Source organism: Nelumbo nucifera, chromosome 8 (assembly GCF_055504915.1).
Source record: "Nelumbo nucifera cultivar China Antique chromosome 8, China Antique-T2T, whole genome shotgun sequence".
NCBI classification, from domain to species: domain Eukaryota; kingdom Viridiplantae; phylum Streptophyta; class Magnoliopsida; order Proteales; family Nelumbonaceae; genus Nelumbo; species Nelumbo nucifera.
The window spans coordinates 34,294,097-34,319,913 of record NC_142656.1 but is presented as its reverse complement, the minus strand read 5'-3'; the positions used below and the strand labels follow the sequence as shown (position 1 = coordinate 34,319,913).

Here is a 25,817-nt window from a genome sequence, read left to right as displayed (position 1 = left end):
TCTGGAATCTGTAGGTTATCTACCACTACTCCTAAATTCTTTTCATCAAGAACAACTTCGTAATGATGATTGTTCAGGATGTAGTCCTCTTCCAAGAAGTAGGCATTTTGACTAACAAACAATTTTTGTTCTCATGGGTTATATAAAAGATGCCCTACGAAGTCCTTGATTGGAACCCAGTTCAACACTTGTCCTTTTGACATGTCTTGGACACCCCCATATTTTCAAGTGTCTTACACTTGGTTTCTTGCTGGTCCATAGCTCATAAGGAGTCTTAGGAACCGACTTGGTTGGAACCCAGTTCAACACATAAATTGCAGTTTCTAATGCATGCCCCCAAAAGGATATGGGTAACTATGAATGGACGAGGAGTGATTAGACCATATCTAATAGAATCCGATTTCTTCTCTCCAACACGCTATTTAGTTGAGGTGTAGTAGGAGGAGACAACTGTGATATAATCCCATTGTCCTTTAAGTAGTTCCTAAGTTTGTCGGAGAGATATTCACCTCCCCAATCTGATCGAAGGGTTTTAATCTATCTCCCCAACTGTTTCTCGACTTTTTGTCTAAACGCCTTGAACTTTTCAAAGGATTTAAACTTATGTCTCATTACGTACACATAACCATACCGAGAATAATCATCGGTGAAAATTATGAAATAACAGTGTTGGTTTCGTTTCCTAACATTCATTGAACCACATACATCTGTATGTATAAGGTCAAGTGTGCCTATAGATCTTTCAGGCTTACCTATAAATGGCCTTTTTGTCATATTGCCTTGGAGGCAAGGCTTACAAGTTAGTAGATCCTCCATAGTGAGAAAATCTAGAGGACCATCATTCACCAATTTTGTGACAAGTTTTATATTTATATGGCTAACTCAGTAATGTCACAGGCACGTGGAATTCATTGTATCACGTGTTCTTTTCTTAGGGATATGCTTCAACACAGTTTCTATTATATTTGCTTCTAGAGAAGGATGGAGGACATAAAGACCATTCTCAAGTTCTCTATGAGTTAGGAATTTGTTATTCAATTTAATTGTAATTTTATTACTAAATAAAAAAAATAACCATCCTTACATAGCTTAGAAAATTGAAATCAAATTTCTTCTAAGTAATGGTACATAAAGACAATCTTTCAATGTAACAACTCCTTTTCTAAAAATCAAAACTATTGTTCCTATAGCAGTAGCTGCAATAATTATAGTTGTCTCCAAGTAAAGCACAACCTCGTCATCATTCAGTCTTCTGCTTTCCTTGAACCCCTACAATGTATTACATGCATGAGTAAAAGCCCCAAAGTCAATACACTAGGACGGAGAAGTGACCAACATATTGGTCTCTATGACAAGAGACTCAAAATTACCATCTTTGTTCATGTGGGATTCTAGATACTGAGGACAATTACTCTTCTAGTGCCCGGTCTACTTGCAAAAGTGGCATTCATCTGATGACTTGTTTCTCTTCTGCTTCTTCGGTTTGCCTCCCTTTTTTTTTAGGCCTCTTCTTACCCTTCCTTTTCTTCTTACTAGATTTGCCACATTCAATAAGCATGGCTACCGGCTTGTTCTTCTTGATCAGTTCTTTAGCTCTTTGCAACATATTGTTAAGCTTCTACAAGCTAACTTTTAGCTTGTTCATGTTATAGTTCATGACAAACTGATTAAAGGGTGAGGGTAGAGAGTTCAAGACAACATCTGTCTTGGTGTCATCATCAAGTTGAGAGCCAAGAGCCTCCAATTCATTTATATAACCTATCATCTACATGACGTGGTCATGAACTAGTTGGCTTTCGGTCATCCTTGTGGTTATCAATAGTTTGAGGACCTTCTGTCTTGCAAAATGATTATGCTCCTCATACATGGTCTTCAAACTATCTAGGATATCTTTGCAAATATTAATTTTGTCAAATTATCTCTAGATAGAATTGTTCAAAGAGGCTATGACATAACACCGGGCAAGAGAATTTTTCTCTTCCCATTCCTGATATTCCCTCATTTTTGCTTGAGAAGTCCTATCACCCAGATGTTCCTGTGCTAGGTTTTTGGCAACCTTGTTTAATTTCTTAGATGTGAGCACTAGATTTAGGTTATGATACCAATCTGCATAGTTGAGTCCTTTCAGTTTTTTGTTGTCTAACAATTTAGCGAACTGTCTCTGTGCCATTTCTAATAAAAGGCATGTATAATTAGTCCACGCCCATAATATTGTTTCATATTATCTTTCATAGAATGAACCATTTTTCTATGTTCCATCTCCATTTGTTCATCTCAGAGATTTCTCTCTTATCTCAATGATGAGGACATTGTTTATGCCCCTAGAAATGTAGGAAATCACATAGGTGTCTGGGGCTAATTATTTCAGCTGCATAACCCACCACTTTCTATAAAGGATCGCATATCCACTCATCCAATGAGCTTTCCCTTTGGCCTCCATCAGACAATGTTTATTTGCCATTTTAGGTTAAACCTTTCTGTTTGGTAAGTGTAGACCCATCATATCGGGAGCCCCAAGGTACCGTGGAAGAGTCTTCCATTTTAGGATAGACCCCTCCCACTAGTCTATGATGTCCCTATCATCCCATGAAGCAATCCCATTGACTGTCTCAGTGGAATGGATAACCCAATTTTATGGTGCATCTCCACCCACCAATTCAACCCGTTTTCATGCTAATGGCAGAAGGCCTTTAGAGAAATCATCTTATGATATTCCCTATCTCATTGCACTTATATTAATCATGAGGGAACGTGTATATCAGTCCCTAAGTCAGGTTTAGGTCATACCATACTGACTCCTATCGATTTTCATAAAGTCATATTGAAATGGGCCCTTAATGGGCTAGGGTTCCTGTAGGTTCCTCTTAGGGAGGAAGAAATTTAGGGGCCCATTGGAAAAAGGAGATCATGCAATGATCTATGGGTATCATGGAAATGATATGCATTCAGCCATGATGTTAATAGAGAGCCACATAAGTCAATACATGGGCCAAGTATTTATGGCCCATGAACGAATCACATCCACTCAACACATCACATACACATACGCATACAAAATTGATCGAAATCAATTTAAAACATGTAAAACCCATATCCACTTAGATTAAGATATGATCATCCCATCAATGGACCAAATTATCTAATAATTTTATCTTGGTATATGGGCTAAACTGCAAAAAGTTGTTAGGCCCATATAGTAGTCTAGTTGAAATGGGCTAGTCTTGTTTTAATCTACCACAAACGGGGTTTTCAAGTATGGGACGAATTGGTCAATGCAATGGACCATCAAACCCCTGGCCTAAAACCAATTTTAGATCACTTAAATCGTGATCCAAGGGGTTGTGACCAGAGTCCAATGAACCATAGGTTTGGCCCAACAAGATTGGACCAAAACTAGGTCAAATCGGCCTAGGGTTTGGTGTCCAGAACATACATCAATTCACACAAGTAATGATATGAAATTCTTAGTTATGATTCACAATCATATTAGCAAACAAATAGCAAATAAACAGAAATAAATGGCTAGGACTGATAGTGTGATGGTCTAAATCCAATTCGGACAAAAACTATAGCCCTACGAAACTTTAACCTACAGATCAATCTCCATCTGCACGCCCTATCTTCTCCACCAGTTCCAGAAATTTCTCTAATGTAAAAAAATAGAAAAACCTTAATTTCTATTAAAAAAACCTAATACATTCTTTCTAGAAAAGAAAAATAATTAATTACAGACCACATAAACAAATTAATGAATTTAGTGTACACAAAACTTATTGCCAACAAGATTTCGATCTCCAACACATAATAGAACAATTCCATAATGTATCAGAATATATTCATCAAAATTTCAAATCATTCGACCTCTCTAAGAATCGATTTCTCAGAGTTTTCTGCTAACTGCTCAAATCGGCTAGACTAGTTCTTGCCGATTTGAGTTTTGGTTCAAATCTGATTTGGTTCAATCTAGGGGCTGAACCTAGTGCTCTGATACCACTATTGGAAGGGTTAGGGCCAAACCATGCTAGATGGCTAGGCAAAATTTCAAAAATATCCTAATCTTCTAGGAATTGAATTCCCTATGTTTCGAAAAACTGCATTTTTCAAGATCGGTCATGCACTGAACCATAATAGATTTGAAACCAACCAAAGTGGGAGATGTATACCCGATGCGGATACCACAAACACAGATCCCAAGGTGGAAGTTCACACCCAAATCAATCCTAAAACCAGCCTCCACTGAAGATGGCATAGTGTAGTCCTAAAGTTGGTTCAACAACTCTGTTTTCAGCAAAACTAGAACCCAACAGCTTCGATCGAACTAAGGAAGGTGAGCAAGAAATTCTTCTGGATTTTTCTTGCAAAAAGCAGAAGAAGACTGATATCTATCAGTCCCAAATAGCTGTAATCAAAGTAGGGTTTCTTGGGAGACAAAAAGAAGAAGAGAAAGCATAATAGAGTGGTGTTCTTGTTCAGTTCGCCCTCTTCTTTTTTTTCCTCTGTATGGAACAATTCTCTTAATCAAATTAGGAGATTATCCAAATCTAATTGGGATCTGAACTCTATTAAGAGATAAGCCTTATCCTCTTAAGAGGATGGATGCTTCATACCCATTTCCAAACCCATATTCGCCCCATTTCACATGACAACTTAAACTGTCATGTAACAACTTAATTAATCATATTAATTCTGGGCCTTAGGCCCATCAGCTATAAGGCGCACGACCCAAGAGTGTTTCATGGCCAACTTAGCCCTGATTTGTATGGCGTGGGATCCCACAATGACCTCACATAAGTCCACATGGGTTCGGCCCAACCTTTGTGAAAAGGCCTGGCCGAATTCACTACTAAACACAATGAACCCCTGAGCACATCACTAAGGGCTCAAAACGGGCCCAACATTTACACTTAAATGATCCTTGAATTTAACCATCCTATGAAGACCTAAGGATAATAGACTTAAGTAAGATAAATCCTATCAGGTAATCAACCCTGTAATGGTCTCTTACACTTAACCTCTCGGCCCATAATGATCAAACACTGCTCGATAAGGAAGGACCCCTATCAACACCCGATTTTTGCTCGGTCTTCCGCCTAAACCTCCAATTCACCCCAAATCCCCAATCAGACCCTTCCAATCTATCTGGATCATCCAAAAACCCAAAAAAACCCAAATTTTACCCCGAAAGCCCTCTGATCCACCGTTAAACCTATCCAATACCAATCCAATGGACTCGATCGACCGCCACTTACACCTCAACCACTAGATCCAAACCCACCATCAGGCCTTGGACCCCCCAAAACTCCTACCTGTAAAATTTCAACTCAAGATTCCCTCGTTTACCCCCTCATTAAATGAAGATTCCATTTCGACCCCTCTCGATAGCCTAAACACACAGAACCCAGATAACCTTCATCTTCACACATCCAAGCCAATCAGACCACACCATTAAACTTAGGACTCATCAAAACACCTGGCTACAAAGTTTCAACCCTACATTCCCCCAGTTGTCCGTCCATCAAACAAAGATTCCATTCTGAAATATCTTATTGACCTACACTTCTACGATCTTGACCCCTCAACCAATTAGACATCATAATCAGATCCTAGACACCCCCAAATACTCACCTGTGAAATTTCAGCCCAAAATACCTTTGTTCACCATTTAGTCACACCAAGATTTCATTTCAATCTCCTAGATTAATCAGATTCCAACTCCTCCCGATCCAGGCCTATTTGACTCAATCAAACCTTACCAATCACCTCAGACTACCCAACAATCATACCCTCTAAAATTTCATCCAAAACTGACCTTGTTTGCTACTCAATCACACAAAGATTCTATTTCGAGCACCTAGATTAATCGAATCGAACCCTTTCCAAATCAGCCCAATCCGGGCCTAGTTAGGCCAATTTGACCCCATAAATCAACTAAGAATGTCCAAAAACCCCATCCTATAAAATTTCAACCAAAAATGCCCTCATTAACCCTTCTATCCAAAACGATTCTATTTTGGTTGATCTCATTGCCCCGCACAGACACAAAACCCTTATCTGCACTCAACCCATCTCAACCCTCCACCTTTTAACCCAAAACCACCCATGAACCAAGACCCCAGTCCGACCCCTTGACTAATTATGACCCAGATTTACAAAATTATTAATTTACCCCTAAACTTTCTTGAAATTATGAAAATGCCCTTTATGCTCATTATAAATCTAACCGAAACTCATGTTTGCCCCAAGGAGAGAGTGGAGAGATTTTTCTACCACTGTTCATCATCTTCACCTATTCGAACCACCAGAAGTGGCGGCAGTTTCGTTTTCTCTCATATATCAGAACTCCCTCTCGATTTTCTCTCTTTTTACATTTCTCTTTGGTTCTTCTTCTTCTTCCCTGAACCTGAAGCTTCCTGCCACTGTTCATTGTCATCTCTATTGAACAGCGGCAAGATTTTCTTTTCCCTTTTCCCAACAATCAATCTCAGCTTCCACGAGATTTGTGAAGAACCTATCTCCAACGCCATTACCTTTATCCTGCTTCATTGGTGTCATCTCCTTTTTTTTTTCCGGCTTTCTACAGTTGACTGAGGCCTCCACTTTCACACCAGGAGGGACTCGTCCAAACCCTCCGATTTCCACCTACGAAGTGCGTTGAGCTCACCCGTTTACAAAATCGATCTATCTCAGGCTGACATACTTCAGATCAAAACTAGAGGAGGTTACGAGAGCAAGCACTATTCATTTTCCTCTCCACACGAACCAGCGGCAGAGCAGCGAAAGAAGAGTTGCAGAGCAAGCTCCTGTTCGAACAGAACACCTGTAAAACATTGGTGTTGACTTTGCCAAACAACCTGGGTTTCTTTAAAGTCCAGAAGCGAGTCATTCCCCCTTCCACTGGAGCTCAACCAGGCTATTCTCTTCTTTCATTTTCTGGCAACATTTTGGGAATAAGTGTGATCAGGTAACCCTTCTTTTGTCTTTTTTGTCTATTTTCGATTGAAGGGTGAGGGAGGGGAAGAGTCGACAGAATTGACTTCATTAATCCCTGTAAACTTGCGTACCCTTCCTAATCCTGCCATAGATTGTCCTGTTTTAAACCTGCTTCTCCATATTGCATCTGTATTTGCTTATTGTCGAGCTTATGAATGCATATAGAATATATTACAATTTCTCTGAGGTAGCTTTCAGTTCATGCAATTTCTTTCTTGTTTATGTAAGTTTAGCCGATTAGATTGCTAAAGTTGCAAACTTAGTCTACCTTTATTTCTATAAATTAGCATAGCATGACTGTCTATCCCTTTTCATCTTAATACAGTTTGTTTATTCTGTTTATTTAAATCTCTTTATACTTTATTTTTGAGGTTACTTCCTCTTGTTATCATTTTCACTATGGATCAACTACGTCGGATTTGATTAAAGAATTTGCTTCCAATTAGTTGAGCAAGTGCAGGTGGAGTGATAATTAATCTGTGGTTTTTCTATAATAATGATCAGCAGTGTTTTTCTTTCTTTCGGTTTATTTTTGTAACATGATTTAGGCTCCTGATTAATTCAGATTTGTTAGTTCTTTCATGTAGGCCCCACCTATTGGATCCGGGAGAGGGGTGCCTAATCCCTTCCCTTTCTCTTCAGTCTTACCTAAACTGGTTAGCTAGTGTCTTGGGTTTTGGAGACACTACAAAAGATAAAAATATTTTTAAAAATCATTCCCAGAGGTGCAATCACCTCTATTTCTTAAATTGGTGTGTGGTGATTCCATTTCCAGCTCAAGTGGCAAGTGAGCCCGTTTTCCGACGCTCACAACCTCTCCCCTGGCTGCAAGGTATAGTGTCACACTCTCTACCCATATGGATCCCGGGAATTAAAACATTTTCACAAATATTTTTTCATAAAACATAATATATATATATATATATATATATATATATATATATATCATATAAATATATTTTGCAAAACTAAATCTCAAACACAATTGAAATCCAATACCGACAGTTTGAGTTTCCATAAGAGAGAGTTAAACTCTATCATTCACTTTGTCCGATAAAGGGGCCGATCCTATCACTATGATCATCCACTTAAGCAAATTCTCAGACTGCCCCAACATACCTAAGTTTTGACTCTTAATGGATCTCACTGATTGGCATATTAAAGATAGTCCAATCTAACACCTAGTGTAGTGTCATAATCAAGTCTAGGGGTTGTGTACATTTCCAATTTTGCCCATCAATCTCCAAGGTCTAGGGCATAATTGGAAAATGGTTCGGGTTTAGTATTTCAACCAAACACACACTACATGTGCTTTGGGTCTAACCCTAGCAATTGAGACAAGTTGTCCTAACTTCTTTGGCAGCACATCAATGTCAGCCTTCGTAGGATAAACTCCCCAAGTCTATCAAATGGTTGAGAATATTCTAAACTAACATGAATCTCATAAGTGTCCAATTTAAGGGGTAATTTCACAAAAACATACCGATGTCAACAAGAAATAGCAATATACCTTTATTCATTTACAATAAATGTATTTGTACATCAATCTAACAAGAAATCTCATAAGTGTCCATTTACAATATACCCTTATTCATTTACAATAAGGGCATACACTATCTAACAGGCCTTTGATGTCTTTTTACTCTCTATAGGTGGGACTTTCAGATCTCGACCTCAAAAGTTACCTTGTTGCGCTCGGCTCCAGATTTGGCAACAACAAAACTAATGATGACACTCCACACTAGTCAAAATATATATGGCTTACAACCATCATTCAACCTCTCAACCTAACCTCATATTTATCATTGGATTGGTTGGGCATTAATCATTGGTTCCACATCCCATTACACATCTACCATGTTTGCCTATTACCTCTTAACTAGCCCCTTGTCATCTCGGACAATTATTGTAGTGGTTAGTATCAACACCAAATTTTTACTAAACCTTCCATCTAAGCCACCAACTCATCCCTGAAAGCTCTTTCAGACCATTTCAATCTTTCTCAAACACCAAAAACCTAAGGAATCCAAATATCAGCAACAAATCCTCAAAATCCATCAATGAATCTAACCAATTTTTGCTCAACCCCATCTATCCCCAGTCCGATGACACAAACCAAACCCTTCACACCATGAATCAAACTTAGAACCTTAAAAATACCTAACGAATCTAGCATTAAATCCAAACCCTAAACTTCTACCACCATTTCAATGACCCGTTTACTTGATACCTTCAGAGCCTAAAGATACTAAATTATCAAAATACCCCATCATCCCAAATTACTAAAATACCCCTTATCCCAAATTCCCAAAATATCATCTATTACAAATTACTAAAGTACCCTTCATTCCAAATTACCAAAATACCCCTCATCCCAAATTATCAAATACACCCCTCATTCCAAATTACCAAATTACCTATCATTCCAAATTCCCAATGTACCACTCATCCCAAATTTCCAAAATACCCCCTTATTCCAAATTACCAAAATACTCTCCACTTTTCACAATTTGTAGAATATCCCCTCTCTACACCCTGAGTTATCAAACTTTCCAAGATTCTTGGGCCCCAAAAATCACTAAGGCACCACTTGGCCTTTCCTTAAGTTAAAGAGTTGGCATAACCCCCTTCCTATAAACCATCATCCAAAATTATAAAAACCCCAGTCTTACCCACTTCATTTTAGAATTTTGCAAAAAGACCCCTCTTAGAATCCCTCACCACATAAACCCTCTTGTAAGTGGGGTGATAAGGCAAAGTATGGTGACCTCATTGAAGGACGAAGAAGGAACGAAGTTTGTTAGGTAGCGAAGCCAGACAGGGGTCTCAAAATAGATAGAATCATGTGCTAATCATGATTTATTCCTCTTTTTATAAGGGAGGACCCCGAGGCCCTAAAGGGAAGGATCCAAAGGGGTTTCATTCCTATTAGGAAAGGGGATCTTTGATTCTTTGTCGGTTGTCAGGAGGACACTATTAGGGGTTTGCTACGTGTCGCATGAGATCTTCCTAGGACGAAATTTCCTTTCATCCGAGGACTCTCATGGTACATGTGCACTACTTCTCCTCACGGGTCTCCTCTATCGATGTGGCATGGATGATGTCAGAGTTAATCTGACATGTTTCGCTTAGTTTGTTGGGCGTCTTGTCGTGAGTGTCTTTGGCTTGTTGCAATCGTGCGATGGTCCTTTAATCCATCACACATCCGCAATGGCTTTGAGCTCATCACAAACCTGTGATGGGTTATGGGCTCATCGCAAGCCCTCAGTGGATTCCGTGTTGTCATAGGCGTTTCTGTCATTCTGGTTTGATGCCTTCATCACAATCGCAGACATAGTGGACCACATGTACTTACAACTAGCCCCCCTGCTTATTGGTAAGAGTATTCTTATCAATAAGCATTTTTGTGGTTGGTGTGTTTTCTTTGCTCCTTTTATCGAATGTTTTGTCAACGAAAAAGACATTATGGCTTAAGTGAGGGAAGGTGATTTTTAGTTTTGTTTCATCCAAGTGCCGATTATCTCTTGAAGTCGGGCATCGCATGTTGCTTCTATTTGATAGTATATTGGTTAGGAATCAGCGTTGTAAGTTGATTCTTTCCAATTATTCGTCTACTGTGGAGGTTGTGAAGTTTTGAGCTTGGTTTGGAGACAAGGGAAAGAAATGCTGCTCGTGGTGTGTCGATTTTGGGGTACATCATGTGTTGGGGCTGATCAGTTCTTGTATGATTGTTAGTCCCCTATTTCTTGATAGGAAGCATTTTGTCAAGAGACAAGTTCTTTGCTTGTAGTTAGATTTGAATTTTTTAGCCCCCCTGTGTCATGGCAAAGTGCTTTCTATCGAGAAACACTTCTAAGTGCCTATACGGCTACCTTGTGTGATTAGCATTCATCCTATACTTGGCTTCTCGGTTCTTATACCCTAGTAGCCCTGATTATGGGTTACGAAGGAAATTGGTACCGCTTGTCGTCATGGCTGCTAATGGGCATCAGCTAGCTCTCGCATCAATGATCCTTGGTTATTTGTACGAATAGATGGATGACACCATTCATCAGGTTATGGACCCCAACTACAAGCGATGGTCATCTTATGTTTTTTCACCATTTCTTTTTATGTTACTCTGTGAGCAACTTGACCTTGATGTCGTGCTTCGCAAGCTTTCTCCTATCCGTATGTGTGTCGCTACCCTGGATGAGTCTAAGTCACGCAGGGTTTCTCTCGATGTTTTTCGAGGGAAGTGGCAATTGAATGTGAAGAGGGGTAAGGGTTTCAACATCAATGAGATAGAGTCACAATTTTCTAATATTGATTGCTTCTTCCTTTTCCCTTACAAAGAGTACGTTTCTCACTCTATGCCCTTCTGTGTTGGGGTAAATGCAGTGGAAGGAGGTTATCAATAGTGTGTTGTTGGTATTGACAAACCTGTAGTGGGTGTCGCCCATTTGGTGCTATGGCTTAGGGTTGTTTGCTATTTGGACAAGTCTGGTGAAGCTTAGGCCACCGCATACTGGCCAGATCATCTTCTCCACTAGTTTGGTTATGACAACTTGGGGTCATAGTTCCTTCATTGTGAGGGTGAGGATGTGTTTTGGCAATGTCACAACGACCGTGCCTTCGTTGGTGTTTCTTGCTTCCCTCTAGTGAGCTATAAGAGCCTAGAGGTTTGTTCTTCTCTCCGTCGTGGGTACTTGTGCGCACTATTCGGTGGGCTATAGATGCTCATGGCGGTAGAGCCGCGACCGAGGCACATTGTGGCCCCTCCCCTAGGTCATGCAGCGGAACAAGTTAAGGAAGTCCTTTTTGGTGGTCGCATGGATGTGTCTATGTCAGTAGCCCAAGTTGTTTTGGAGGGGCAGGTGAGCACTAGTGATGCTACTAAGGGTAAGTGTTTCGTTGTTGAAGTGGGGGAGAGTAGTCATCCCCTTGTGGTTAAGAGATAGAGGACAGCGAGAAGAGCTCATCCCGCTCTATCTTCTGAGATAGGTGCTGGCGGTGATTCTATCAAAGCACCAAGTGTGGAGATATCTCAAGCTAAGGTGCAGGGCCCTAGCGATTGGGCTTCTATGGGGAGGACCTCGGTTGAGGTCCCTCGTGAGGAAGTTATGCAGGTGGCTCCCGAAGTTAGGTATCTTGATTTTGGAGTTGTTTAGGGCGCTAGTGTGGAGACTACACAGTCGATGAGGGATGTCGTGTTGTCGGCTGTGACTATTATAGTTCCCGTCACGGGTGGACAGGTTAAAAAGATAGTGTCCCATGTTCGGAGAAGGGACGTGAAGATTTCTGGATTGGTAAGTTCATTCCATTGTTATTGTATATATATTTTTGTTAACAACAAAAGTTGTTGGTTGTGTATTATGGCTGACCATCGTTGTGTATTCTGTTGTAGTATTTTGTTCTAAAGTGGGTGGAAGCGGGGGATGAATGCGCTGACTTTATAGGTCCATGTTTTGTTGATGGTCGTATTAGTTGCGATGAGGTATGTCTATATTTGAATGTGTATCCATTGTGTATTGTTGGTTGTTCTGACTTCTTTGTTTGTTCTAGGTTTCCTTTGGTTTTGTCCCTGCCTGTGTCGCCATATCACCGATCATTAAACGACTGACTATAGAGTTGAGTGCTCTCTGTCTTGAGGCTATGGAGGGAAAGGTGTCGGATGGTGATGGTAGCGTGGCTCCAGCTCCGGTGGGGGCTTCAGGCCCTCGGTGAGATGATTGTGTACGGGAGAGTGGCGAGTTTGTGAACAACTCTATTGCAGAGCCCATGCAGCCTCCTAATGCATTGAAGGAACCTGCTATCATTCATGATCCTACAGAGGTAATTGCTCCGTCTGATTTGACGCAAGTGTAGGTTGTTGTGGATGATGACAGTATTTTAGAAGAGCCTGTGACCGATGTTCAGCCGATGGAGGATGATATGCTAGGCCCACATCATGATGATTTGGAGATATCCGCAGAGCTTATGATAGTGCACCAGGAGGTAACAAACAGATACAAAAAAGAGGAAATGGTTCCTATCGGGTTTGTAGTGTCTAATCCTGTCATTGTTCAGGGAGTTCACAATAGGAGCAGTTCGTCGTATCCCACAATGTCGCTGATAAAAACGTCATTAGTTATTCAGAAGGGGTGGTTGCCTACTTCCGAATTTCCACCTGTGGTTATGAGTGCCTCCTTATACATAGGGGTTAGGTTGATGAACTCCATTATGTCATAGTCCATGGAGTCATTGTCATGGTCTCTATTCACCTGGTGGTTGAAAGCTGCAATGGGCTTCCAAATGGAGCATATTGAAGAGCGAGTGACTCGCATGGATCATGTGTTCTAGAAGACCGGTCATAAGGAGTCCAACCCATTGTCTTTCAAGAAACTAGATGAGTTTCACATGCGATTAAAGGGTGTGGATGCCTACATCACGAAGATTGAGGCGAAGATAGCAACCTTCTTGGTGAAGCCGCATGTCAATAGAAGGGATTATTGCAGCTGTGGGAGGAATATCAGGAGATCATTGAGATTTTGGAACAAAGGGAAAAGTTAGAGGAAATCACTAAGATGCTCAATGAATGGTTTAGTCTGAGTTAAATAGATGATTTGTGTTCAATAGTTTCGTTTTTTATCATTTTTTCCATGTAAATGTATAACTGTTTATTCTGCTTAATGGAAACATTCTTTTATCATGTGGGTCATTTTGCTTTCTTCTTACTTTGTATTGTATTTATCTGTTATTCCCATTGGATGGGTAGCTTGTTGTTTGTTGGGAGTGTGATAAGATTCCAGGGTAATGATAGTGCATGTGATCAATGTTTAATGAGTGAAAAATGACTGAGGCACATACATAGTGTCATGTCAATATTATATTAGGGTGATGTTAAGTGTGTGTGCTTGCGATGATCAAGGATTATTGTTTAACTCCCGTGATGGGTGCTTAGTGATACCTTGAGTCCGTGATGGACTTAGTTTGTAATTGGCCAATTGTAGTGGTTTCTTATCAGTTCTGAGTATTTGTTGTTTCTTGGTGTAGTCAAGTTGTGTTTGTGTGATATGGGTTGAGCCCCCCATTAGTTGAGCCATGATCTATTATTGCTCTTTGTATGGGAAAAGCCTTACAGACTCTATGCCTTTTTGTTAGCGATGATTGGTTGGGCAGAGTAAAGGTTTTCCTATTTGTTTTATCATGCATGTGACTCTGCTCTAATATTATGGTGTAGTCGAGGGCAGGTGGCTACTTACGATCGCCATGTCTTATGTGAACTATGTCACCAGGGTTACCAAAACATTCTCAGTGTTTGTCAGGAGGTGTGAACTCATGCCTGGGGTTATCAAGGAATGTAAGATCACTTTTAGGTTGCCAAGGTATGTAAGATCGTTCCTAGGGTTGTAAGGGCCTTCCTAGGGTTGCCAAGGTATGTAAGACTGCTCCTGGAGTTGCCAGGGTGTATAAGACCACTCGTGGGGTTTCCAAAGTGTTCTTGGGGTAGCCAAGGTATGTAAGCTCACTCCCAGGGTTGCCAGGGTATGCAAGATCGCTCTTGGGGGGGTTCTAGGGCCTTCTTGGGGTTGCTAGGGTATGTAAGATTGCTCCTGGGGTTGCTAGGGTGTGTAAAACCGATCTTGGGGTTGTCACGGCCTTTTTGGGTTGCTAGGGCATGTAAGATCACTCCTGGGGTTGTCAAGGTGTGTAAGATCGCTCTTGGGGTTTCTAAGGCCTTCTTGGGATTGCCAAGGTATGTAAAATCGCTCATAGGGTTGCTAGGGTATGTAAGATCACACCTGGGGTTGCTAGGGTATGTAAGATCGCTCCTAAAGTTGCTAGGGCCTTCCTAGGGTTGCCAAGGTATGTAAAATTGCTCCTAGGGTTGCCAAGGCTTTCTTGAGGTTGCTAGGGTATGTGAGATCACTATTGGGATTGTCAGGGCCTTCATAGGATTGACAAGGTATGTAAGATCACTATTGGGGTTGTCAAGGCCTTTCTAGGGTTTCCAAGGTATGTAAGACCGCTCTTGCACTTGTCAGGGCCTTCTTGCGGTTGCCAGGGTATGTAAGATCGCTCTTAGGGTTGCCTGGGCCTTCTTGGCTCAGAGCTGTGGGCTGCATATAGAGCTTTTTCTATTTCATCATCGACCAAGCATCACAAGGGTTTTCTTGTATAAGACTTTTTGTACAATAGATCGTCTTGTAGGTAAAACCTCTTAATCTTGGACAATATCTTTTTCCTTAATGGGGAATCAAGGGGTAAGACTCCACCTTTGAGGTAGGCTATGCATGCATCTCTCTAGTCTACATCTCTCACAATAAGGCATTCTTTCTCACAATAAGGCATTCTTTCTTGTCAATCTCCAATATGCACTTATCACAATCATTATGTGCCTTGGCTACATCCTTTTTCATCTCAAGCCAATAGTATCCAAGTCTGTTGTCTGCAGTACAACGAAGCTGTGATGTCTTCACAGTAGGTTTCAAGGGTCTCTCTTAACACTATAGCTACTTCTATGGGTCCTAGGCACCTTGCTTCGACTCCGTTTGCCATTTTATGGTATAGTACCCCATTTACTAGTTGGTAGTGGAGTAGCACTTTACTATCTTGTGTCATGGATGTAGGGTTCCTGAGTTTTACAATGATGGTCTATCTCCAATCACCCTTCTCGATAATGTTTCTAGACTCCACCCAATGCGCTAGTCTTTTTGTTGATTGTTTTCCTTGCATCTAAATAGTTATGCTGATCGGGCCTTCACTCAACTGAATTTTAAAACCTAGTATGGCTAAGGCATCTGTGAATCTATTCTTGGCTTTGTTTTGGTGACCATAGTTCACATCCAAGTCCATAGTTAGATTTTGTATCAAGATTCTATATGGTAGAATTTTCAACTCTTTCACTGTGGTGTTTCCTTCCATCTGTCCTATTACTAGTTTTGAATCCCCAATTACTTTCACTTTCTTTGCTCTAGAGTTTCTTGCTTCTGTTAAGCCCAACACCAGGGCTTCATATTCTACTATGTTGTGTGAGCAGGGGAGTTGCATCTTGAAGGAATAGGCTGAAGTTTTTCCGAAGGAGGAGGTTAAGGTGACCCTCGTACCTGCGGGAGAATCGGTACTGCTTTCATCAAAGGTTAAGGTCCATTCAGCATCTTCTATTGTTGTAATGAGCAGGAGGTCGCCTAGTATTTCTTTAGAGATGGGAAAGTTATTACTAGATGGGAAAGATGCTAGGAGATCGGTGATAGCTTGAACTTGATTGCTTTGGGTTGGGTGCACTCAATGTTGTACTCGACCAGTTGCATCATCCACTTGACTTGTCTCCCGAACAGTGTTGGTCTACTATGAAATATTTGATTGCATCACTTCTTTCTATCAAGACCACCTTCTATCCTAATATATAATGCCTAAACTTCTAGGCAACAAAGACTAGTGCTAGGCATTATTGTTCCATGTGAGAATAGTTCTTCTTTACAGGTTTCAGTGTCCTACTTACTTCATTTTGGTTTCAAATCTGGTCTGGTTTGTTTCAAGAACGAACCTTGAAAATGCAGATTTCTAAATTAGGGAATAGGATTCCCGGAAGGGACAAAGAAAATTTTTGAAACTACGCAGACCTGATTTGAAATTACCCTTCAGTGGTATTAGAGCCAGGTTTAATTATTGAACCAAATCAAACCTGATTTGAAACTACGCAAATGGGCAAAATCGGTTCTACCCGATTTACGCAGTTTGCAGTGTTTTTGGGAATTGGTTCCCAGTTTTTGGGCATATGATCTGAAAATTATTTTTTTTTCATTATCTGCATTAATTATAGAATTGTTCTATATTTATTTCTTGATTTATGGGTTGTTCATATGGTGGAGATCGAAATATTTATTGCGTCAAGAATTTGCGCACCCTACTATATTATTCTATTCAATTCGGTCTGTAAATAATTATTTTATTTTTTAGACGAAATGTATAGGATTTATTCAGGTGTAAATTAATAGAGAAAATAGGTTTTTCTATTTTACATAAACGAACCTACAAACTGTTACTAACCTTTTTCTTGCAAGATTGCAGCACCACGAACAACCCTCTGATTATTGTTTTCTGATCTTCAATGTCTTTTTCTGCTATAATTGATTTTTAGATCATTTTCTTGAATTGGATCTTGCAATAGACACCAAACCCTAGGCCATTTTGACCCAGATTGGACCAAACTAATTGGACCGAATCTGTGGTTCAATAGGGTATGTTCTCAGCCCTAAATTTTGATTATGGGCTAGGAGTTTGATGGCCCATTACAAGATCTAATTTGGCCCACCCTTGTAAAACCCTATTTTCTTAAGTTGAAACTGCATTAGCCCAAATCAGCACAAGTGTTATATGGGCCGAACTGCCTTTTGTAGTTTAGCCCATATACCTAGATGGTGTTATATGATAATGTTATGGGCTGTAAATGGGCTGATATTGTTTTAACCTAATTAATTAGGGTTTTACAGTTTATGTGATTTATTGGATCAATTGTCATGCATGTGGATGTATGTGATGTGTGATATGCTACGTACATGGGCCATAAGCACTTGGCCCATGTTCATTCATTAGTGGCTCTCTACGCACACCATGGTTGAATGCACATAATTTCTATGGTGTCCTTAAGATCATTGGATGATCTCCCTTCCAGATAGGCCCCACATCCGCTTCCTTCGCAAGAGGAACTGTACGAAACCCTAGCTCATTTAGGGCCCATTTGAATCTGACTTGAAGAAAGTCAGTGGGAGTGATAGCTATAAATATATAACTCTAGCAAATGCACTAGTTATCAAGTAGTATAATAATATCGTTCCCTCGGGGATTTAACAAAATAAGTATTAGAATCACAGTCTTCCCTAATTATTTGGACAATCGAATTTCAGATTTTAGGAAGCAAGAACTACTAAAAATAAAACTGGAAAAAGAAAATAAAAACAAGGGTGATCACTAATCGAATATGCAAATGATGGAATCGCTAGGACTTTTGGTCCACCTAACCAATGCAATGGATATTGATGGGTCCAATTATCCAAGACTAATTGTTATTCCCATAAGCTGAGATTTTCATAAATTTATTTAATATTCTCTCTCAAGATATACTAAACCTACGCCCATCAGGTAACCCTTCGATCTCTCGAGTAGAGCTTTCAAGATGGAAGTGCATTAAGTCCAAGAAAACCATTAAATTCAGATGAATCATGTATATATATCTCTATATACCATTCAATTCACACTATGAATTATTATGTAAATTATGTGAATTTCTCTCTCAATTCATTCACATAACCCAAATCAATTAAGAGGTGGCCAAGCTCTTAATTGCATTAAGCACAATAATTCATACACTATATAGAAATCACAATCTTGGATGAATCAAGAAGATAAAAATATATTCATTAACATGGTTAGGCTTTCCATAGCCCTAGCAAGAAACAAATCAGTTCATGATGGAAGAATTAAAACAAATAAAGGGGAAGAAAAAACTCTTGAATTCGCCCATGGTGCTGAGATCTCCTCTACTTGATGTTTCTTGAATTCTTGAACCTTTCTTGAACCCTTCTTGACTGATTGCTCATTGCTTCTTGATTCAAATCAGAAGTTGAATGATTGAATGATTCAATGAACCTTTCTTGAACCCTCCTTCTTATAGATTAAAGGGGAGAGGGTGGTCTCCTACTTTCTCTTGAAGTTGATCTTTACAAGAAATAGAAAGTCCTATCCTAATTCTAATCCTATTTCTTTATCTCTTGAACTCAATCCCTTTTTCACTCTAAGATTACATCAAGAATTTAGATCTAGAAGGATTCTTCTTAGTTTCTTGTTCTTGGATTCGTAATAGACCTCCTCTGCGAATTGGGCTTCAACCAGGCTTTTCTGCAAGTTGGGCTTCAGCTGCGGATTGGGCCTTCTTGCAAAATTGCCCCGACTTCGGGCCCGGATTTGACTTCGATGCAGGCCGAATCTGCGAAAGCCCAAAACATGAAAGTTGTGGCATTTTCTCTTATCTTTCCAATGGATCTTCAATCAGCCCATTCGGAGTTCGGAAACGCGAGTTAGGCCCAGATCACTGAATGATGTCGAAACTGTGAAAAATCATCCGATTTGTCTTTCTTTGCTCTTAATGCCTTCTTTCATACCCTGGACCAAAATACAAGAGATATGAGTCCAATTAGATGCTAATTTAGTATAAAAGACAGAATAATTGGGGATAAAAATATGATAAATTCTACTCTCATCAAAGAGTCACTTTGATTTGACCTAAATAAAGAACTAGAGTGTAATTACTTGTTCCCCCGAGGAAAATATAAGTGCATGTGATAGGGAGATTCAAATAATGAACTCGCTAAAGGCCTTCCATCATTAGCATGAAAATGAGCTTACTAGTAATGAGGAGATGCACCATAAAATTGGGTTATCCATTTGCTAGTAAGTCTGTTGGATTGTTTTATAAGATGATAGGGGTGTTGGGAGGGGCCTATCATAAAATGGAAAACTCTCTCACGGTATCTTGGTGTTCACAAATATGATGGATAAGCACTTACTGGACAGAAAGGTTTAACCTAAAATGACACTGAACTTTATCTAACAAAGGCCAAAAGGAAAGCTCATAAGATGAGTGGATATGATCTTTCACAGAAGGTGGTGGGGTTATGCAGATGAAATAGTTGGCTCCATGCACTCTATGTGATTTCCCACATTTTTAGAGACATACATCATAGTCTCCGTCACTGAGAAAGGAGGAAAATCTCAAATGAACAAATGAAAATAAAACATAAATTAAAAGTCATTTCTATGTAGATAACATGATTCAAATCAGGTTGTGGACTAATAATTTGCTTTGCCCTTTATCAAAAATGGCAAATGGACAATTCGCCAAATTGTTGGACGACAATAAGCTAAAGGGCCAAAACTATGCTGACTGGTTCCACAACCTTATGCTGGTTCTGACATCTGAAAAACTGGATAAGGTTGTTGAAAACCCTGCCCCGGATCGTTCGGGTGATAGGCTTCTGAGGCCTATAGGAAAGAATATCAAGAATGGGAAGAGAATAACTCTCTTTCTCGTTGCTACATCATATCCTCCCCCGACAATCTGATATAGAGACAGTTCGATCAAATCGAAGTATCCAAGAATATCCTAGATAGTTTGAGGATGATGTATGAAGAGCATAATCATTCTACTCGACAGAAGGCCCTAAACTTGTTTATGACCGCAAAAATGACTGAAAGCCAAATGGTTCATGACCATTGTCTAAAGATGATGGGCTACATTAATGAACTGGAGGCTCTTGGGTCAGGGCTTGATCATGTCACCAAGATTGATATCATCCTAAACTCCTTGCTTCCCTCCTTCAATCAGTTGATCATGAACTATAACATGAATAAGCTAAACGTTAGCCTTCAAGAACTCAACAATATGTTGCAGAGGGCTGAAAATTTGATCAAGAAGGATAAACCGATAGCTATGCTTATTGTGAAGGGATGAGAGATCCATCATATGGATGGCCGAACCCTGCAGGAAGGTTGGGCGAAATTTCAAAAATTTTTGTCTCTCCCATCTGGGAATTGCACTCCCTATTTTAGAAAACTGCATTTTCAAGGATCATTCTTCAAACAAAATCGAACCAGATCTGAAACCAAAGGGTGGAGAGAGATATACCTGATACGAAGTAGCAGTAACTCCCAATGAAGGTGTTCACGCCCAAAGAGAAAACCAAAACCCGCTTCCACTGAAGATGACACAGTGCGTAGTGAAGCATGATCAGTAGGACAACTCTTCAACAAGAACTGAATTCTTCAGCAAGAACCGAATTCTTCAGCAAGAATGGAGTAAAGGGCTGGTGAGCATGACTTTAGATTGTTTCTTTAGCCAAGAAACAATACCAATAACTCTTCTTGATCAGTTCTATAGGTGGAGATCGAACTGGGTAGAAATAGCAAGAACAAGGAGAGAATTCCGCAGATTGTTGTGCGTTAAAACTAAGGAATTCGCTCCCTATTTATAGTCTTCTTAGGATCAGCCTCCTAATCTAATTAGGAGAGAGTTTCTTAATCCAAATTTGATATTTGGATCTGGACTCTTAAATGGATAAGACTTATCTTATCCTTTCAGCTAATCCTAATTAGATTATGAATCAAATCTTGCCTCATTTTAATTAACCAATTTAAGCCCAATTCGAATTGAGCTTTAGGTCCATTAAGCCTATGTGCTCACTTACACCATTAACCTACTGCCCAGTTGGCTCTCTTTGTATGGCGTCGGACCCTTACATCGATCAACACATCAGCCACATGGGTTCAGCCCAACCTTTGTTACAAAGCCTGGCCGAATTCACTATATGAGACAGTGAACCCCTGAGTCCATCACCATGTGCTCTTAATGGGCCCAACATTTACACTAAATGGTCCTTCAGTCCAGCCAACTTATGAAAACCCAAGGACTGTGGGTAGATGCAAGATTAGCCCATCAGGTATTACCCTCAATGGTCTTACACATAATCTCTCAGTCCATAATGATCAAACACTGTCCGACAAGAGCAAGCCTCTCCCTCGGCAGTAAGGAACAGTGTTGCATTCTCTACTCACATGGATCCCAGGAATTAAAACATTTTGAAACCATAATATATATATATATATATATGCATATCTCTATATGTATTGTGCAAAAACAAATTTCAACATTTGAAATCAACTGCCAGCAGTTTAGGTTTCCATCAGAGAGAATGCATCCCCGATCATTCACTTTGTCCGATAAAGGGGTTGATCTTGTCACTATGATCACCCACTCAGATGAATTCTCGGACTGTCCCAACATACCCCGGTTTTGACCCCCTCTAAGGATCTCACTGATTGGCATATCAACGACAGCCCAATCTGACACCTAGTGGAATACCATAATCAAGTCTAGGGATCAAGGCTAACATTCCAGATTTCCCCATCTGTCTCTAAGGTCCCGGGCAATAATAGAATTTTGGTCCGGTTCAGGGTTTCAAGAAAACCCACACAGCATGCACCTCAGGTTTCACCCTGGCAGTTGAGACAAGCCACCCCAACCAACTTAGTGGCACATCAGTGTCAACCTTGGCAGGATAAATCTCCCCAGATCTATCCAACGGCTATGAAGATTCTAAACTAACACAAGTCTCATAAGTGTCCAATTTAAGGGTATTACTCAGAAACATACCAAAACACATGAATCAATTATGTACTTTTATTTATTTACAATAAATGTCATCAAGTACATCAATCGGATTAGAGCTAAGGGCATACACTGTCTAACAACTCCCACTTACACTTAGGTCCAATCGGGTATAGGTCGGAGTCCCATACTTTCAATGTGTTTCTCAAACACTTTCTATGTTAGTGGCTCAGTTAATGGGTCTGCTACATTTTCCGCTGATGCTACCTTCTGAATCAAGACATCCCCTCTTCCAACTATCTCCTGCAGTACATGGTACTTCCTCTCGATCCGCTTCGACTTCGAGTGGGCTCATGGCTCATTAGCCTAAGTAATGGCTCCAGTGTTGTCACACAACAATGGAATGGGTGATGTGCTGGATGAAACTACTCCTAATTCCTGAATGAACTTCTTCATCCAAACGGCTTCCTTGGTAACTTTACTTGCGACAATGTACTCGGCCTCAGTTGTGGAATCTACTGTGGATCCCTATTTGCTGCTTTTCCAGCTAACAGCACACAGTCCTATCGTGAAGATATAACCAGATGCAGACTTTCTATCATCTAGATCTGACTAGAAATCAACATCTGTATACCCTTGGATCTGTAGTGAACTACCATCGAATACCAGACAAAACTCTTTTGTCCTTTGAAGGTATTTTAATATGTTTTTTACAGCGGTCCAATGCTCCTTCCCTATGTTAGATTGGTATCTATTTACCACACTCACTGCCTAAGAAATATCAGAACAAATACACAACATGGCATACATGATGCTCCCTACGGCTAAGGCATAGGGAATCTCTTTCATGCCCTCAATCTTTTCGAGAGTCTTAGGAGACATACCCTTGGAGAGAGTGACCCCGTGTCTGAAAGGAACATTTCCTTTCTTGGAGTTCTCCATACTATATCTTTTGACAATCTGGTCAATGTAAACAAACTAGGATAATCCTATTATCCTCTTCGATCTATCTCTATAGAGTCAAAGACCCAATATGTAGGAGGCTTCTCCAAGATCTTTCATGGAGAATTATTGTGAAAACCATACTTTCATCGTAGTTAACATTCCTACATCATTCCCAATGAGTAGAAGGTCATCTACATATAGAACGAGGAATGTAACCTTATCTCCCACTGTTTTCCTGTAAACACAGGGCTCATCTAAATTTTGATCAAAATCAAACTGTTTGATAGTAGAGTCAAACTGGATGTTCCAGCTCCTAGAAGCTTGCTTAAGTCCATATATGGATCGGTTGAGTTTACATACCATGTGTTCCTGACCTGTAGTTACGAAACCTTGCAGTTGCTACATATAGATATCTTCAATAATATCTCCATTCAGAAATGCGGTTTTGACATCAATTTGCCAAATTTCGTAGTCATGGTATGCTAGTACAGTTAGCAGGATTCTAATGGATTTGAGCATGGCCACGGGCGAAAAGGTTTCCTTATAATCGATTTCCTCTTTCTAAGTGTACTCTTTCGCCACAAGATGAGCCTTGTAGGTCTCAACCTTACCACCGGGGCTCTTCTTTCTCTTATTGATCCATTTGCATCTAATTGCCTTTACCCCAGGGGGTAGATCTACTAGAGTTCAAACTCCATTGGTCTCCATTGAGTCCATCTCAGCTCTCATGGCATCTATCCACTTTAAAGAATCTATGTCCAACATAGCTTCCGAATAAGTCATAGGATCCTCCTCACTAGTCGTGGCTTCCACCAAGTAACTTTCTTGGTCATAGCCGTAATGAACTGGAGGCCTGGAAACCCAGGTAGATCTTCTAGGTTAGTTATTTTCTAGAGTTGGTGGGACATCTTCCACTACCCCTGGGCTCTCCTCATCAAGAGCAACTTCTTGATGATGATTATCCAGGATGTAATCTTCCTCTAGGAAGTGAGCATTTCGACTACAAAACACATTTTGCCCTTTTGGATCATAGAACAAGTAACTTAAAGAGCCTTTGGTGTAACCTATAAATAGGCAACAACTGGTCTTGGATTCCAATTTGTCAGCACTAATTCTTTTAACATGTGCTATACAACCCCAAATCTTCAAGTGTCTTACACTTGGTTTCTTACCAGTCCATAGCCCATATGGAGTCTTAGGAAAGGATTTGGTTGGAACCCAATTCAGCATGTAAATCGCAATCTTTAATGCAAAACCCCAAAAGGATGTGGGCAACCCTGAGTGGATGAGAATTGATCGGACCGTATCTAATAGAGTCTGATTTCTCCTCTCTAACACACCATTTAATTATGGTGTAGCAGGAGGAGCCAGTTGTGATATAATCTCATTTTCCTTTAAGTAGTCCCTGAATTCGTTAGAGAGATACTCGCCGCCTTGATCTGATCGAAGGGTCTTAATTTCTCTCGCTAACTATTTCTCGACTTCTTATCTAAACTCTTTGAACTTTTCAAAGGATTCAGACTTATATCTCATTAGGTACATGTAACCATACCGAGAATAATCACCAGTAAAGGTTATGAAATAAACGTGCCGGTTACGTGTCCTAACATTCATGGAACCACATACATCAATATGTATAAGGTCAATTGTACCTGCAGATCTTTCAGGCTTACCGTTAAATGGTCGCTTCTTCATCTTTCCCTGAAGGCAAGGTTCATAGGTTGGAAGATCTTCTACAGTTAGAAAATCCAAAGGACCATCCTTTACCAACCTTGTGATACTAAAAAGTACAGAATAACCATCTACACATAGTTTTGAAACATAAAGACAATCTTTTAATGTAATTATTCCTTCTCTAAAATACAATTCTACAGTTCCTATGGCTATAGCTGCAACACTTGCAGAAGTCCCCAAGTAAAGAATCACTTCTCCGTCACTTAGTCTTTTGCTTGTCCTGAACCCCTATAATGTATTACATGCATGAGTAGAAGCCCCGGAGTCAATACACCAGGAAACAAAAGTGACCAACATATTGGTCTCAATGACAAAGGATTTGAAATTACCTTGTTTCTTGGTCTCCAGATATTGAGGACAAATCCTCTTCTAGTGGCCGGTCTGTTTGCAAAATTGACATGCATCTAGTGCCTTATCTTTCTTCTGGTTTTTAGGTTTGCTAGTTTTCTTCTAAGGCTTTTTCTTTGCCCTCCTCTTTTTCTTACCTGAATTGCCACCTTCAGCAAGCATGGCTATTGGTTTATCCTTCTTGATCAGTTCTTCAGCCCTCTATAACATATTGTTGAATTCCTAAAGGCTAACATTTACTTTATTCATGTTGTAGTTCATGATAAACTGATTAAAGGAGGGAGGCAAGGAATTTAGGATGGTATCAACCTTGGTGACATGATCTAGCCCTGACCCGAGTGCCTCTAGTTCATAAATGTAACCCATCATCTTGAGACAATGGTCATGAACCATCTAGCTCTCAGTTACATTTGCGGTCTTGAACAACTTCAAGACCTTCTGACGAGTAGAACGATTCTACTCTTCATACATTGTCCTCAGACTATTCAGGATATCCTTGGACATTTTGATCTAATCGAATTGTCTCTGTATCAGATTGTTGAGGGAGGCTATGATGTAGCACCAGACAAGAGAATTCTTATCTTTCCATTCTTGATATTCCTTCCTACGTGCCTTGAAGCCCTATCACCCGGACGATCCGGAGCAGGGTTCTTAGCAACCTTGTCCAATTTCTCGG

The 25,817-nt window shown here is 40.1% G+C and overlaps 1 protein-coding gene across 2 annotated transcripts; it reads left to right on the top strand.

Annotated features, from left to right (window-relative positions):
• Positions 1 to 6,247: 6,247 nt before the first annotated feature.
• LOC104603189 (uncharacterized) lies at positions 6,248 to 13,659 on the top strand. 2 transcript variants are annotated; one of them, XR_016079207.1, is made up of 4 exons: positions 6,248 to 6,961; positions 8,643 to 12,278; positions 12,377 to 12,466; positions 12,535 to 13,659. XR_016079207.1 is itself a non-coding variant. In XM_010267164.3 (3 exons), exons 1-3 carry the CDS (start codon positions 12,168 to 12,170, stop codon positions 12,694 to 12,696), a joined length of 363 nt encoding a protein of 120 aa, XP_010265466.1. In that variant the 5' UTR covers positions 6,248 to 12,167; the 3' UTR covers positions 12,697 to 13,659. The 2 variants fall into 2 exon arrangements, 1 of the variants encoding a protein (XP_010265466.1); XM_010267164.3 differs by having other exon boundaries at positions 6,248 to 12,278.
• The last annotated feature ends 12,158 nt before the right edge of the window (positions 13,660 to 25,817 follow it).